The sequence below is a fragment of the Xenopus laevis genome, chromosome 1L, assembly GCF_017654675.1.
Source record: "Xenopus laevis strain J_2021 chromosome 1L, Xenopus_laevis_v10.1, whole genome shotgun sequence".
In the NCBI taxonomy this organism is placed as follows: domain Eukaryota; kingdom Metazoa; phylum Chordata; class Amphibia; order Anura; family Pipidae; genus Xenopus; species Xenopus laevis.
The window spans coordinates 140,236,008-140,254,203 of record NC_054371.1 but is presented as its reverse complement, the minus strand read 5'-3'; the positions used below and the strand labels follow the sequence as shown (position 1 = coordinate 140,254,203).

General features: G+C 37.5%; 1 protein-coding gene across 3 annotated transcripts in view; it reads left to right on the top strand.

Annotated features, from left to right (window-relative positions):
* Window positions 1–18,196, top strand: part of apba1.L (amyloid beta (A4) precursor protein-binding, family A, member 1 L homeolog) — a 94,985-nt gene that overhangs the window by 61,371 nt on the left and 15,418 nt on the right. For 2 of the 3 annotated variants that reach the window (XM_018258734.2, XM_018258743.2), the window contains exons 4-10: window positions 855–956; window positions 4,596–4,635; window positions 6,175–6,320; window positions 7,423–7,455; window positions 9,688–9,774; window positions 11,462–11,647; window positions 13,682–13,861. In XM_018258734.2, the coding sequence (XP_018114223.1) occupies window positions 855–956; window positions 4,596–4,635; window positions 6,175–6,320; window positions 7,423–7,455; window positions 9,688–9,774; window positions 11,462–11,647; window positions 13,682–13,861 (774 nt within the window). The remainder of the gene's footprint in view (window positions 1–854; window positions 957–4,595; window positions 4,636–6,174; window positions 6,321–7,422; window positions 7,456–9,687; window positions 9,775–11,461; window positions 11,648–13,681; window positions 13,862–18,196) is intronic. The other variant, XM_018258752.2, reaches the window with a different exon arrangement.

Here is an 18,196-nt window from a genome sequence, read left to right as displayed (position 1 = left end):
GACAGTTGTCTTTGTTGATAGAAGCCAACAGTATCTGACACAACATTGATACAAAACCTAGGAGTATTACATGGGTATTATAGACCATCTATCAGCCAAAAGTAGGCAAGCACTGAAACTGATTTTTGGATTTACCGATACACTGACTCCTTCACATGAATACTGCATGAATAATTAACCAAATCTGAACACAAATTTGAGCACAACAAAAACAATTATTGCATCATTTGTTAATTCATGCGTCACATTAAATTATCCAGCCCATTAAAGTGAAATTAAGGGTTTGGTTCTAGTTTAACTGGGCACTAAAAAGCAGATAATCAGTGTTCAAACTAGAATGCAGAAAATTATGCAGTTGCTGCATCTTTCCCACCATTCCAGAAATGTTGCCCTGAAGCTTTTTTCTCAATAGAATGTCATTACTTAATGATTTGCTGCTTAGTTAACCCATCTTCAGTAGTGGTACATCAGACACATGAATTACTTTTAGAGCATCACTTAACGTTGATGGAGTTGTGAAGGACAACAACACCAGCAATAATATTGTAATGCAGACTTCACAAATCTTTCATCCTGCAGCCCTCTGGTTGCTTCTCTGGTACTTGTAGCTTTACGATTTGAGGTTGGTCCCAATTATAAAGGGGAAACATAACACCCTAGACATTTTCTCCCCCTCATAGGGATGATCTCCTCACTTTGGTAGGGTGGTGGAAATGTGATAAACTGAATCAGAAAAAAAAATTGGAGGAATGTGAAAAACGGTGGCGTTAGAAACAGTTTTTTTACATGTGTAAATAAAGTGTTGCTGTCTTTTACTTTCTCTGAATCATTACTGTCTTCTTTGCTGTGTTTAGTCTCCATCTCCTGATTCTTCGTCACCCCAGGGGGCTGAATCAACAAATCGGCAAAATCATCAAAATGCATGTGATGCAGCAGAGTCATCTACAAACAAGGAGGTAGGTCATTTCCCTGTATTTCATCTGTAGAACTTTTTTGCCTGACCCCTACCTACTGGTATATATATTCACACACACAGACAAACACAGTAAGTTAGGTTGAAAAAAGACACACATTCATCAAGTTCAACCATAGTAACTAGTAAGTTAGAAACAAGTGAAGTAAGTGAAACAGTGAGCTTGCTCTTTGTCACAAACCAGTCTAAAAGTCATATGGGATTCTGACAAAATGCATATTAAGTAATAACTATATATATATATGTAATTTTAATGTAATACAGGTATGGAAACCCACTACCGAAAAAGCATCCAAATTACGGAAAGGCCGTCTCCCATAGACTCAATTTTATCCAAATATTCCAAATTTTAAAAAATGATTTGCTTTTTCTCTGTAATAATAAAACAACAACTTGTACTTGATCCCAATTAAGATATAATTAATCCTTGCTGGAAGCAAACCCAGCCTATTGGGTTTATTTATTGTTTACATGATTTTTAGTAGACTTGAGGTATGAAGAGCCAAATTAAAGAAACATCCATTTCAAGAAAACCCTATGTCCCAAGCATACTGGATAACAGGACCAATACCTTAAAAAACAGTCATACATTTTGGTGCTGTTCTATAGAGGTTTTGTATTGGCCTCTTTGGTTTCTGTAACACTGATGACACAATCACCCACATATTTAGTATATGGAACAGGGATGCAACAAATTCAGTTTTTTGAGATTAGGTCAAATCTCAATTCTGTAATCAAGGATTCCACCAAATTGAGAACTGAAAACTATACTGAAACTATAATTTGCATATGTAAATTAGTGCAAGTAAGGGAGAGAAAAAAATCAGGGTGCTTGTGTGACATAGTCACATAATTTGTAGGCTTGGGTTTGGCCAGGCACTTTGATTCCTGCTGAAAAAGGCTCTGATTTGGCTGGATCCCAACAGAATCTGGGATTTGATGCATCCCCCAGAGAGAATTATGTACCTCCTATTGAAAATATAAGGATGTTAGAGACATTACATGACCATATAAGACATGCTACAGTACAAGGTGACTTGTACTGTCATCATGCGTTACAAATGAGGTACATTATTTGTTATTATACATAAGTTTTAGTAAACAATATGACCAGTGTCATCGCTAAGATATTATTACACAATATTCATGTATTATTTCTTTGTATTTGTTGTTTGTTTGTCCCTGAGTGAGGTCAATTATGCAATCGATTTATTTTTCGTTTTTTTTTAATGCTAAAACCTGTGAGTGCAGTATATTTTGTTAATTTATATTTAAAGTCCATAGAAATTAAATTTGTAGTTTTTGGGGAGTCTGAAAAATAATTTTCTCTTCCATTCTATGAAAATGTAAAATGTAGACATAGGCAGCTTATTTTAATTTAGGTTGCACTGGGTAATTATTATCATATTGCAATGAAATGTCTTGTGAGCACATTTCTGTTAATATTGCTAATCATCACTGACTTAAAAGGCAGGATCTCTTCATTTTATATTTCCCAGTAAGTTTGCCTAATGCATATATTACAAGCTAAATATATATTTTCCATCTGCTATATTTCTCCAAAGACTGAATGCATAACTGGCTCAGTCTGCAGCTGTAGTCGTGCCCGAAAAGCCATTGTCTCAGTGGAGACTTGCTATAAATGCCTGCCATTATTACTGTCACTGAGGCTGTTGGCAACCAAACGGCTGTAAATGGCACTCTGGTATTCCAGTTCTTTAAAGTACAGCCGGGTCTTTGGCATCCTTAGGTTGGGAAAGACGCTAAAATGACTGGGCAGATGTTTCTCTCCTTATGTGGGTGTTAAAGGCAGTATATATTGCACACCGAAATGTGTTCTCTTGGGTGCTGTCTATAGGTAAAAGTTGGTATGCCACATCATTGGATCATACTTTATCTGCCCAGACACTGTAGCTTTCCTATGAAAACCAGATTAACACTTGGCAGGTATGATTAGGATCATAATACTCATTCATATGAACCTTCAATACGGAATGACCCAATGGTATAATATCACAAACAATGCTATTTTGATGTGTTGAACTCATGGAAATATTTTTGTTGGGGGCAGCCATTCAAGCTGGAAAAAGGAGAAAAGGCACAGGCTACATAGTGCATAACAGTTAAAACACCATTGTATTGGACAGGGTTTATCTGTTATGTGCTATGTAACGTGTGCTTTTATTCTTTTTCATATCTTGAATGGCTGCTCCCATGGCTACGCAGCAGCTTGTTTATATAAACTATAGTAGACTTTCTGAAGCAAACACCCAGCATTTACCAGTAGATGCTAACTGTATATTATATGTTAATTACTTTAGAACACATTCATTTTTTTGGTGTTACTGTTCCTAATGTAATTTCCATGTTGATTGAAAGAAGTTAAGTACACAACATATAAGGCATTTTATCACTGCTAAAGTTCAAAAATATTAACCACCTCCATTGGTAGTTCTAAACCAAAATGAAGGATCAACTACATAAACCAGACACAATTGATAAACCTAAAACAACTTGTATATTAATTGAACCTGGCATATAGCTGTTAAATACAATCGAACATGAACTAGAGTTTTGTCCTTAGAAACAGAATTGCTTCTGCCATATCCTCCTTCACAGAAGCTCTTAAATCTGATTTGATTATTTTTAGTGCTTTGTATTTAAAGTTATTACGCGTCAGAGTTGCCAAAAATGATTTGACTCCAAATACCCCAAATTAATCCCAGCTCCACAACTCGTGCTTTTTTACCGTGCCCCACATTCAAATGGGGAGCAACACAAGCTTGAAAAAAAGTTCCTGGGGATGCCAAATAAAGTCTTTGATTGGCTATTTGGCAGCTCTATGGGGACTCTCAGCGTACTATGTGCTCTGTTTGGCCATAAACCTGGTTTTTATGCAACCAGAAGTTGCATCCAAGCCAGGATTTTAAAAATAAGCACCTGCTTTGAGGCCACTGGGAAAAACATCCAAGGGGTTGGTGAGCAACATGTTACTCGCTAGCCAATGGTTGGGGACCACTGCACTAGACAATGTTAATGGAAAGAGAGTTCACCTGGGGTGTACTTTATTTGGGGCTGAGGGTGGGATTATTGGTATACACTGATTTGCAGCTCAACTCTCCTATATGAGTGACTCCATGTTTTACAGCAGCAGGTTTAGAAGGAAATAAAAGAAGCTTTTTGCTTCAGCTTTCAATGCTGAAAGTGTCGCTTCATAAAACTACCTGCACACCCTTGGGTACCGTAATATTTTTTGTGTTGTGAATACTTTACTGTAATTTTAATTGCAGCTGCGCTGGAAGCCCAGAAACTCGCTGACTGTCACCTAGGCAGTGACTACTGAGGTAGCATGCAGTGTTTGCAAGAATTCTCAGATTATCAGGAATCTGCAAATACACTTGAGAACTCCCTAATTACCTAAACACACTAATAAACACGTCTGCACATAATTCACTAAATAACTTCTAATCGTTTGAAAAAAATCGAATTCTTTTTTTTTAACAAACTGCTGGTGGACTGTGTTTTGGGAATGCTTTTATTTCTGTTTTTGCACGGAACAGCTTTATGTACTTCTTTTGTGGCTTCCTTTGTCTAAATTAAACACTCTTTGTCTTAATTACAGTCAAGGAAGAGCTTGGCTTCATTCCCAACCTACGTTGAAGGTAAGTATCAATGTCTGTGGCTGTTGAGATGCTGTAATGATGCCCAAGCTGAGCTGTAGCTGCCATTTCATAGAGGTCTATGGGAAACACACTGTATAAAGCACATTTGGCAATGACAAGCAGACTTCTTCTCAGAAACACTCAAGTGATTAAATGACCTTCAAAATGACCCATTAATCTTAGAGGTTTTGAGTGTAAGAAATTGAAGCTGCTTCCACTCACAGATAAAAACAAATATTGGGATGATTCACTGTTCAGAATAATCTCTACAATTTACCATACTATTGTTAAATCGCCAACAGATAAAAACAATTATAGGAGTAGGTATGGAATCTATTATCCGGACACCTGTTATCCAGAAAGCTCTGAATTATGGGAATGACATCTCCCATAGACTCCGTTTTACAAATAATCCACAATTATTTGTTTTTTCTCTGTAGTAATAAAACAGTACCTTGTACTTAAACCAAACAATACATAATATAATTAATTAATCCTTATTGGAAGTAAACCCAACCTATTGGGTTTATTTAATGTTGAAATTAATTTTAACATCTAGAGCAAGCATTTTATACAAATCCACAGAATTTAAAGATTTGTTTTACAGTGAAGATAAACCTTGGTTAGTACTAGAGCTATGACTTTTCCATTCTGCCAGCTGAAAACTCAGTGGATTCATCTACTTTTTAGATCTTGTCCTCATGTGAAATAAAAGGTGCAACATTTGCCCAGGTGCAGTAAAACATAGCAGCCAATAAGGTCCTTGCTTTAAAACAGATAATCAGTAAATACTACCTGCAGACCTGTAGACAACGTTGCACCTTTTATAACATATATTATTATAACCCAAAAAACACAAAGTAGTGCTACACACACACTCTCTCACCGCTCTTTGCAGCGTCGGGTGCCGTCTGTGACCCTGTCTGCCCAGGTCTGGTTCACGTACAAGAAAATACTTCAGCAGCACTCCGATTATGGTGAAAAAATTGGAACTTTATTCGTGCCTAGCTTAGCTTGAGGCACGAATAAAGTTCCAATTTTTTCACCATAATCGGAGTGCTGCTGAAGTATTTTCATATATTATTATAACTTTACCTATTAAAATAAAGATATAAATCTAGGTTACTTGTTTTAAATTGACCCTTGACATTTTCTCTGTGTCTAAACACACTAAAAAAAATTTAGTGCTTGGGTTTTCCGGATAAGGGATCTCTAAGTAATTTGTATCACAAAATCATGGATAATCATTTCAACATTTAACCCAGTAGGATTGTGTTGCCACCAATAAGGATTCATGCAGCTTAGTTAGGATCAGGTGCAAGCAATTAAAAAACAGTGGTTTCCAGATTAGGGGTACCATTGCATAACTCTGAAGTTGTAACTCTTCCACTGGTTCAGTCCAGGAATTCTACCTTGATGTCTCTGACATTATCAAAAGTCAGATCCTGCTGTGTTTTATAATACTACAATAATAAAAGGAACTTTTCGAGACTTTATTGTGCACATAGAATACATAGAAATCTCAAAATTTTGTTCCAGTGCCCGGACCCTGTGATCCAGAAGACCTAATTGATGGAATTATTTTTGCTGCCAATTACCTCGGTTCTACACAACTGCTTTCCGACAAGACCCCTTCTAAGAACGTGCGTATGATGCAAGCACAGGAAGCTGTCAGTCGGATTAAGGTGAGTTTTTGAATTTTAATCTGCAGTTTTAACAGCCTTCAAAATCAGTGACTTGACAGTCAATTTTCTAACATTGGTGCTAAATTTTATCAGTGCAGTTACTAATGGGAGCCAATCAGCAACAAGTTCTGGTCAGCCTACTGCAATTTGAAAATGAATTGGTTGCTATGGATAGCTACACTGGTTCAATATAGCACCTATGTTAATCAGCCCTGTTTTAGTATTACCACCAGAGATTTACTGCCATTTGTCAGAGCTGCTGAGAAGCTACATAAACAAATAGGGAAAAAGAGTTCAATTTCCCTGCATCTTCATTTTTTTACAAAGCTGCATCCATGCTTCAATATTAGTTATTTCATTCTATAATTTTAAGTTTTTGGCCCTTTTCATCACAGAGAGGGCTCTGCATACAGACAAGGAGCAGTGGTGCCATTAAATGTAGTCTTGTTCCATATAGATAGATAGATAGATATATAGATATATATATAGATATATATATATATATATATATATATATATATATATATATATATATATATATATTAGGGATGCACCGAGTCCAGGATTAGATTTTTCAGCAGGATTTTGATTTGGCCGAATCCATCTGCCCGGCCGAACCGAATCCTAATTTGCATACGGAAATTAGGGGCGGGGAGGAAAATCGCGTTACTTTTTGTCACAAAACAAGAAGTAAAAAATTTTTTCCCTTTCCAACCCTTAATTTGCATATGCAAATTAGTATTTGGTTCGGTATTCGGACGAAAAGGATATGGGGGTTCAGCCAAATCCAAAATAGTGGATTCGGTGTATCCCTAATAAATATATATATATATATACAAATTATTGTTTTAATGGTTCATAGCTCAACAGCACAGGTAAAAGACAATTTAGGGGCCATTTATGGGGCCAAAGATTTAACCTAATCTGACAACAAGGACTGAGCTCCGATGGCGGTTTGTTTTGCAGTTTAGGGAATTGGGCCAGGCCAGCAGTGCATCAGATTAGGGGCACCTCTGTTTGTGACCCCTCCTCTGTTTAGGTATAGTCCATGTGATGTACTCTCTAACCGTATTCCTGTTTCTGTTTATTTCATGCTAAGCAGATGGCCCAGAAATTAGCCAAAACCAGAAAGAAGGTGCAGTACCAAATCATCAGTTTGATTTTATGCTTGTTCCCTTTTTAACTTTTGGTTTTACTTTTTTTTTTCTTTGCATTTCATGTTTTCTGCATCCAGCAAACTGCCCTCTAATTAGAGCCCCCCTAAACTAAGCATTCACCATCAAAACAGCCTTTTTATGGTTTTATTTTCTCAGTTCATCTCATGTTATTCTTCTTTAAACCATTTTCATTGGGTGAGCTGCAGTCTTCTGGCTGTTGAGTTCAACTCTACTGGGTTGGATGGGATTTTAATTTGAAATTCTGAGAGAACTTGGATTGGAAAAGTTGGAATTGGTGGGTCACTCTGCCTTTTATATTAGTTACCTGAGGTAATATTAAAGGTGGAACTTTTAATTTATGTAGCCTTCTTATGAGCTAAATACACAATTTTAATGAGAGATAAATGTTGCTGGATGCTAGAAAAAATTCTAATACTCCACAAAGTTGACAAAAGTTCTAAAAAATGCGTACATACCCTTTTTAATGTGTGTGACAATTAATATATAACATATTCACGGCTTGCTTGATCTCTTAAGTCCTTAAATTGTATTGTATATGTAAAAAAATCTGATATCAGAACAACAGCCTAACATACTTTATGTTGATTATTAGGTAGAGAACTTGCAGACCTTTTGTAGTAATGTCTTAATCATTCAAACCCTGAAAAGGTGAACCACCCCTTTAAAAAGATGCCCAGAGCCTACTGATAAAAAGAAACATGATGCTGCCACCTGCAAAGGATAGCTCTAAAAATTTAATATAAATTTAGCCTTTTAATGTAACATCATTGGAAAAGATTGTGTGTTTGTGTGTGTATGGATGGATAGATAAGATATTCATGAAAAGTAATGTGTTCCATTGATCTGCAGTGTTCTATAAAAAGACTCACAAATCTAATATACATAGTAAAACAGCTGTTGAAAATATGTAAATAAATGTAACTGCACTCTCTGCTATTTTTGTTAAAATTCATGCCAAGATATATTCTGTGATTATAAATTTGGTATTCAATAGGATGAAAACCAAATCCTGCAAGGGGCATACATGTTGTCATTGCCGTTCCCAGTATAATGGGTTAACAATAAACCAATAGAATACACTTAAAGGAAAACTATACCCCCAAAATGAACACTTAAGCAACAGATAGTTTACATCATATTAAGTGGCATATTAAAGAATCTTACCAAACTGGAATATATATTTAAGTAAATCTTGCCCTTTTACATCTCTTGCCTTGAGCCACCATTCTGTGATGGTCTGTGTGCTGCCTCAGAGATCACCTGACCAGAAATACTACAACTCTAACTGTAACAGGAAGAAGTGTGGAAGCAAAAGACAGAACTCTGTCTGTTAATTGGTTCATGTGACCTAACAAGTACGTTTTGTTTGGTATGTTTGTGTGCACAGTGAATCATCCGATCCCAGGGGGCGGCCCTTATTTTTTAAAATGGCAATTTCTATTTAGGATTACCCAATAGCACATACTACTAGAAAAGTATATTATTATGAAAATGGTTTATTTACATGAAGCAGGGTTTTACACATGAGCTGTTTTATGCAATATCTTTTTATAGAGACCTACATTGTTTGGGGGGTATAGTTTTCCTTTAAATATCAATATAATTAGGATGTTATCAAATTAAAAAATAAGTCATGGTTCTTTTAGGCGTATGGGTACACATGTCGGTTTCTCTGCTGAAAATTGATCTGCTCACTTCTGCACTTGTGTGTTTACAGACAGGCACAGGATCAGTTTATCAGCACACACAGAGGGGATGCCTGTGGAAACATGCATACCAGTGTGTCAGTGCAGGGTCTATGGGTGCGGGCACCCAAGGCAAGATCCTTGACTTGGGCCCAAATCCCTCCATAGCTAGATATGGGTTGTGTAGCGGTGGGGAGATTTGGTCCACCAGACTTAGATAAGGCCAGAACCTAAATGAGTGCAGGTAGAAAAGGAAGGACCCCTGGACCCTGGACCCTAGACACATACCTTTTCAGCCGACCCCTAATTTCGGCCATGTAGAAGGCAGCAGAAACAAGCCATACGCCTTATGTTGCTAAACTTTTAATCCAGGTAATATACATTGGTTGAAACTGCTAATGTCTGTTGTTCTGATACCAGGGTGTATTATTAACTAGCCACCCTATCAAATCATGCTATTAGCAATTTTTGTATGAACCCTTTTTACCTGACTTCATTCTGTAGGCTGCAGAAGGGGAGGCACAACCTATGACCGAAGTGGACCTCTTTATTTCAACACAGAGGATAAAAGTATTGAATGCTGACACGCAGGTAAGTGAGCAAGTATTTTACCTTATGGATATTCACTGTGAATTCTTGCCTGTATCAACATAGTTCTGATCCTGATCAATTGCAGCTGGTCTCTCTAGACTTTTTCCAGTCCACCTTGTCCTTCTTGGGATCTGCCCAAATCACCAGTATTTCCTAACTTTACCCTCTCCTACCCTCATTTCATCAGTAGCTCTGACTTTTGTCAGCATCAACTGACACTGTTCCTTATGACGCATCAGCAAGATGTTCAAAATAAACAGTAACCATCAGTGTACCTTCTGTCAATCTTTCTCCAGAAATCCATCTGTTCTGTTCGGGTCTCTGTCAGATGAAACTAATTACAAAACAATGAAATCTACCCAGTATTTTTTTTACACTAAATTGATTGCCTGTGAATTGCTTAACTAACCCAGGAGCCATACAAAAGCACCTGGTTTCACTAAACCTGTATCTGTGTACCGCCTTTAATCAATTTTTTGGCTCAGACTGTCTTTGTATTAAAATGGTTCCCTATAATGATAGCATGTGGAACACGAAAAGGATCATATTTGTGTTCAGAATGCCTTCAAACATCCAATTTTGTCATTTGTCTCCGACACAGCAGTAAAATCCTATTCACAAAGGATCAGTTGCAGGTGCTGCTCTGACGGTGGTTAGATATGCAGCTAAGTTTTTTATTTTTAGAAAATAAAAACAAGGTCAGACCATTTCTCCTCTTTTTTTTCCCTTCAGTTCTATACTCCACCAAGAATATACAGTCAGAATTCAGGTTTATCAAAAGATTAACCTAGGAATCCTGATGACATCCTGTATCTCTGCCATTTGGTGTTAGGAATGCATAATAATTTCCTATAACAGCCTATTTAGCCTATCTAGTTTGAACTATTCAGTAAGCCAGTTCAAACGAAATAATATCTGTATTTTAAAATTGTCTAACAGGGATTCGTCAGTAAAGAAAGACAAATGTGAGATGGTGAATACCATAGAAGGTGTAGTGTTCATTTATATTCAAAGGACATGTAAACCCCCATGCAAAAATTGAATCATTGAAGAGCATCTTTGAAATCTCTAAATACCTGCTATTCTGGTTGTTCAAAACTTAATAGTAAGGCTGCAGCATCCTCTAAATCACTTAGGATTCCTTCTCCTCCTCTAACCCATTGCTCCCCTTCCCGGGAATTTCTGGTTCCCATAGAAACTCTTCTCTAGTTGTTTGCTCCTATTTTTAAATCCTAACCTTCTCTCCTGAACTCAGAGTAACAATTACAGTGCTCGATCGAAGCAGGACTTGTCATCATAGTAAATTCTGCATGTGCTAGCCTGCATTCTTTAATTGCATGGACTTTACATTGCATATGTGCTGTTTGCAGATATAAATGGACTGATAAAGTGTCAATGGGAAAATGGCTGCCGGATGAAAGCTGCTAATTGTTTTAGGGTAATGTGATGGCACTGGCAAATGGAGGGGTATATGCTGTACAAATAATGCCATTTGGGTGGGGGAGATACGGCCAACTTATATACATGGTAGGAAAATGTTTACATGTCCTTTAACGTTTTTTTTTCCTGTTCATTCAGCCTGTCTTATACCAGTCTACACTGTGTGTTTATTATATGCGAACAGTTGCGCCTCAGCCATAAGCCATTCCCATAATGATAACCACTTAATTGTTCATTGTTTCTGCAGGAGACAATGATGGATCATCCTTTGCGGACCATCTCTTACATTGCAGATATTGGCAATATTGTGGTTCTCATGGCACGGAGACGCATGCCACGTTCCAACTCACAAGACAGTGTGGAGGCCTCTCACCCGTCTCAAGATGGAAAGCGACAATACAAGATGATCTGCCATGTTTTTGAATCTGAAGATGTAAGTAGCATATATCACATTGGGTTAAGAGTCCCAATACTATAATAAGAAACATATCAAGTTTGCCCACACCTTGCAAGTGCATCTTTAAGAAGAAGCCCAAGAGAACTGATGAGTATATGAGTCATTCTGACAGTTCTGCCAGAGTTGCCGTATGAATATCTGGAAATATGCAGTGAGGCAGGAGAAAAACAACTTCTTAGTATCTGTACAGGAATGACAGGAAGAGTGAGACCTACGGACTTGAGAAAAACATTCTAATTGTCTAGTTCTTGGAAGGCATACAGTTTACAGAAGTTAGGTCTTAAAGTGGCCATGCATACCATATTTGTTGGTATAATTATAATAAATCTTATTAAAAGGATGTAATGGAACTGAAAAATGCTATGACTCCATGTTGGCTCATTTAAATTGACTGCACTGGAGTCTGGTGAGGTTTGTGTATGATTTAACTCTGAATCTTGTAGAGATCAGCTAAGTTTGGCTGAGGAAAGCAAACCAAAGGGCTTAATGAGAATAGAGCAATTTTGTTTTCCACAAAGCATTGTCATACGTTTATCCTATGCTATTTTACCAATTCATAGGGGCAGACATATACATTTTTTAAAATCACATTCCCTAATGAGTAACAATAGCATCCTTTGTTGGATACTTGAGCTTAGTTTTTAATTTGTATATTTACGCTTTGCGTTGGTCTGATGTTTTCTTTAGTATGGTCTTTTAAATTCTATTTTTTACCTTGGTTTCTGATCAGGTAGATCAGGTGTAGCACGTAGGATTTGCTGTAGGAATATTAGCATTCATTTCACTCATGTGCCAGTTCTCTCCACAGCCGCAGTGCAATGTTTGACAGGTAATTTCTCCATCCCTGGGTCTCTTCCTCCTGGGAGCTCTGTAAAATTAATGATTATGTGAGAGTCAGTTCCTATTAGTTAATATAATATGAATGGAATTCTAATGTAGTAGGTTATTATTATTATTAGTCATTTCCTTTATGTTGAAATATGATTAATATGATATTTAGAAATATTTTTCTAACTTTGTCTGTTCATTGCTGTAATTTTTCTTGACTTACTTTATTTGCATGTTTGTATTCATCCAACATGACACCCTAGCAATGATCTGGCTATAATTAGGAGGAGGCACGCATTGCCTGGATAGATGTTGGCTGACCTTGCCAACTAGTTGTCCCACGTCCTTCTTCTTGCTCGCGGGGTGCTTGCAGGCAGTCTGCATTGTGATAAAGGAAATATGTTAATTAAAATGCATCCTGCCAAAATTAGTAGAAATATATTTGAAATCAAGGTGTACTCATTCAAAAATAAATGTTTTAAGTTTGCACTGCTGCTAAATGTATTTGTCAAGATTTGAAAATGTGCTTTTTGCACGTGTCCCTCTCGGCTGAATATTGAAATGTCCATTCTACACTCCATTTAAAGACCCTGCAGTATATTTCTGTCTGCTCTACATCACAAAAGGCTGAACTCTGATAAATTAATGTGCTGGGAAATAAACTTATAAGCAGTGCTGCCAGATCTGTCCTCGGCATTGATTTTGGAAGCATACAAGCACTTACAGTGGTGTGTGCTTATACTATTTGTGTGCAGCTCTCTGGGATTTTGGGGGATCACTATCTTACTTTCTCTTGTCTTATTTGGCCAGCTTCCCAACAGGTAAGGTTTTTAGACACAACTGTCAAGAAGTCTAACTGTAAAATACAGCTGTATTCATTGGCTAATTATAGAAATGGTTAAGAATACTGGATTCCCTCGGGATTTCCAGTGATTATATCTATAAATGTACTTTAAAGGTACCGAAGCAAGTTCCCTGATGTTCTGTCTTATTCTTCTTGTCAATATTATGACTTCAAAGGGAAAATAATAAAATATTACAGAATGTTATCCTTATGCTGGGAACACGAAGAACAAAGGAAAGAAAAAGAAATGTTACAGACCGTGTCAATATATAATACAATAACGAGAGCATATTTTTCACCCTAATCAAACTAAGTTTCTCCTTTTCTCTACAACATAGGCACAGCTAATTGCTCAGTCCATAGGTCAGGCTTTCAGTGTGGCTTACCAGGAGTTCTTGAGGGCAAATGGTATTAACCCAGAAGATCTGAGCCAGAAGGAATACAGCGACCTGCTCAATACTCAGGACATGTATAATGATGATCTCATTCACTTCTCTAAGTCGGAGAACTGCAAAGACGTAAGTGTTCTTCTAGCCTGCATTTATTAATCTGTCTTAGTCAATCAATAATGGTTGTCCCATGATAATAATATTTAAGCTTTTTTTTTTTTTTTTTTTTAAATCTGGAGACCAGTATACATGCCTTTGGGTCGAAATGATTCTGTTTAAGAGATGTAGACCAATACTGGACGACTGAATTTGGTCCAGAAAATAATCATAAAACCAGTCATAGCAAAAATACATTTATGTTTAACCTGGTGGCAGAATCACATTTTTAAATGTATGTGTCATCTGCCTATTTAAAGATCCATGTTTTTGGGATTATTAAATACATTTTTGAGTTGCAACTTTTACATTGAATTCACACACAAAGCACAAGGAACTCCAAAAATATCTAGAAGTGTGGTTAATCACAACTAAACTACAGCTCTCATAGCCTTTGCCTACCCAATGCGCATCTAGATCCAGGCCAGATTGTATCCCCCAGGATTCTCTTTTCTCTAGCTTCAAACATGCACAATATGGAGGCAGAATGGGAATAGTGAAAATATAAATTGTGACTGGCAAAATACCCACCCCCTCCATATAAAAAATGAACAAAGTAGTCCACATGTTTAACATGATTAACAATTATATTCTTTAGCCCTTTATGCGCCAGCAGAATTTTGCATTTCATTTACACTCGGTACCAGACTTGTTTTTAACATTTTCTGCTCTCTCACTTTAGAGGCATTTACCTTGGAAAACTGTTTATCTTTTTTTTTTTTTTTTTTGTAGGGGAACCTCTGGAATAAGATTTAAAGCTATATTTTATTTTATTCATGAAAATAAATGTGTCAATGTGCCAATACCAGATATGTATAGCTTTATAGAGATTTCTGACTTTTATTGACCAAAAACTCCCAGCAGTACATTACCGAATTTTCAAAGCACTCTCGCAGAAATTGTCATACTCTAGATGCAAAAATCCAGTAAAAGTACACATTCTGCAAAATCCAAAATGGGTAGCCATGTCTTTCTACTCCTAATTACCAAAACTTTTAAAGCTTTCCTGAACTTGCCAATTTTATAACAATTGATGAAAAAATCACTTCAAAACTTAAACTTTGTATCTGCTAGAGGTCATTAGGTACTAAGATAAAATATCCTAAATATGAATGTCAGGGGTCTACCAAATGGTTTAATCCCATTGTGCATAAGATCGCCAAGTTTTTGGCATGTAGAGACTCCAAAATATACATTGTGCATACATTTTTCATGGCACATATTTCTACTACTAAAAGAATATACTGCCAGTTTTATGTGTGGTAAAAGTGGAAAATATGTAAGTGGACCCCAAAAAAACACAAAGACAAATACAAATTCTGACAAATCCTAAATGGATAAATATGTCTTTCTACTGCCAAGGACCAAACTGCAAAGCTATGCTAAACATTGCAATTTTTTAATGAAATATCTGAAAAGCGTCTCAGAGCATGCATTTTAATCAATAATATAGCCCACATTTCATAATGTATCAACATCCTATATATGAACAGCAGGAGTCTAATTGAGGGCCATCAGCAGGATCTGAGTGGGGAGATGGTAGAAGGAACAGGAAGTTGCGACAATGGGGATTCATGGGGCCTATTTAACATGCTGTATAAAAATGGAGGAAAATATCACAGATGCAATTAGATTCCAACAGTCACCTACAAGTTAGAAAACAAAAGCAACTATCTGAATCCGAATCCTGCTGAAAAAGGCCGAATCCCGAACCGAATCCTGGATTCGGTGCATCCCTAGTTTTTACACAGCATGATAATTAGGCCCCATAGTTTCCATGTCTGCTACTTCCTAGGGGCCCCTGGGTGATCACACACCATGGGCCATTCGGTCCCCCCCTGTGCTCATTGCCTAGAAGCTGGGGAATTAGTAGGGAATGAAGCCGCTCCTCCCCCACCTGGTTGTGCTGCAGTTCATATAATCTAAATTCGCTGGCAGTTAGGGCCTTTTATATACAGAATGTAGATCGTTCACTCTGTTGCAATTAAATTGTCAAAAAAAATCAGTAGATTAAAGCTGGCCATAGACACACAGCTTCTATAGTACGAATCGAGTATTAGTATGATTTTTGAAATGTGTGTGGAGAGTGCCGACATCTTTCGTCCGGCGGAGATCGGTCGTTTGGTCGATCGGACAGGTTTGATTTTGACCCGACCGATCCCACCGGAGCCCATTGCACATAGTAATATGGCCCGAACGTTCAGATTACCCCCGATATAGCCATGCTCGTTACTGGCATATTGGGGAAAGATCCGCTCGTTTGGCAATGTCGCCAAATGAGCGGATCTTTGCGTCTATGGCCACCTTAACTAAGGTTGCTTTCTTATGTATGTTTATTTCCACTGATATAAAAAGCTAAACATGAGTTGATAGGTAAATATTACAAAGCTTCAAGTGGGCCCCACCACTACACATTACCTCCTATACTGTAAACTAAGAATCTTATTGATTACACTTTATTAGAAAATATTAGAGTTAAAGTAAGTAATTACTGAAATGGCTGTGACTTCAGGGATTGCTCGGGTCTTTGCATACTTTTTATAGCAGCAGTAAAATCTCACCAAAGAAAAAATCAGAAAATAAAAGCTTTGATGCTGTAATAACAGTACAGCAAAAAAACATTAATTTATTTGCATTCAACATTGTATAGTAATATAGGCAGTATATTTGTGACATGATCTCAGATTGGTATATTAGACAAATAGGAATTACATGAAAGATCTACAAGAGAAAATGTGCAGCTTCTGAAAACTACAAAGACTTTAAAGCAGCCACATAGCAGCTCATATGTCTGCCTTTATCTCCGGGATGAAACAGGCTGTCTTGCAAGATATTTAAAAGCACAATTCAGGATCAGGGCACAATGTACTTGTGAGCCAAAACATCATGAGAAAATACAAGATCAAGAACTAGAGCAAGAGTTGAGGAACTTTATTTTTATCCTGACTAGGGAAATTTGTCATGTGACAAAAAGGAAAAAAAAGAACAAGGATTTTAGAAAAATAAAAAAAAAAGGCTGAGTTACATGGGCATCTTGTTATCTGTGTGCTGTGGGCAACTGTGCTGGGGTCAGTCAGCCACTAGGCAGCTGCATAGCACTAAAAGAATGACAAAGTGCAACATATAAGTGGCATAACCCTCACTATTGTATATATTAAAAGACACCAAAAACCTGCATTGGCATTGTCATCAAGTTTTCTTATATGCAATGTCTTAGGCCTAGTTATTAATGCAGTGTACTTACTAACAGTGCTGCTGTGATCTGCCATCTTTAATTTGTTTTATGAAAACAACTTTGGCCTGTCAGGGGGATTTGGGGAATCTTGGATATGTATGATGGTCTGATGTACCAGACCAATATCTGTTTTGTATGGATATCTGTCAGCAGGGGCGCTCCACCAATGAGGCGAGTTGAGACACTCGCCTCAGGCGGCAGCGCCCCCCTGGTTACCAGGGGCGGCAAAAATGCCGCTCCTGGTAACTAAGAGCCGAATTTCCGGTTTTCAACCCGGAAATTCAGCTCTTCTAGTGCAGAGAGCGCAATAGAGGGGTCGGGGCGGCAATGGAAGGCCGCCTCAGGCGGCATAAAGGCGCGGATCGGCGCTGTCTGTCAGCTCGTTGATTGGCCAGGTTTGAAGTTCCATCGGCTGATGCATCATATAAGGCAGTGCATGGTGCATTAATTTACCATGTCAGCACTGCATTGGGCATCAGCATATGAGGCAGTGAAGAAGAACCAGAGTTGTTTTGTGTTACTACCTAAGTAAACCACTCTAGAAGCTGTTTGTTTAGTATAGCAGCTGCCATATTAGCTTGGTGTGACATCACTTCCTGCATGAGTCTTTCCCTGCTCACTTCTAGCTCTGTGCTCAGATTACAGCAGGAAGGGGGGTTGAGCAAACTCAAGCCTATGCCCTGGAGGTTGTAAAGGGGACCTGTCACCCAGACATAAAAAGCTGTATAAAAAAAGTACTTTTCAAATTAAGCATTACACTGACATTATTTTTTTTATTAAAACATCCATACCCACCAAACACTCATTTAAAAATCTCTATACAAATCATATGTTGCCAGAGGCATAGAGGCAATTACTTTCACTTTCCATTTTGCACTTCCTTGATGCCATTGCACTCCTCACATTCCTTACCATCTAACTGGTTAGCCAGTGCAAGGACATGGACATCAGGTTCCCAATTCTGGTGCATAAACAAGATTTTGGCATGATGAAAAGCTTGCCTTAATAACAATGTCCACAAAATGGCGCCTGCTTCATGTGATTTTAAATTCCAAGATTAAAAGAAACAAGAT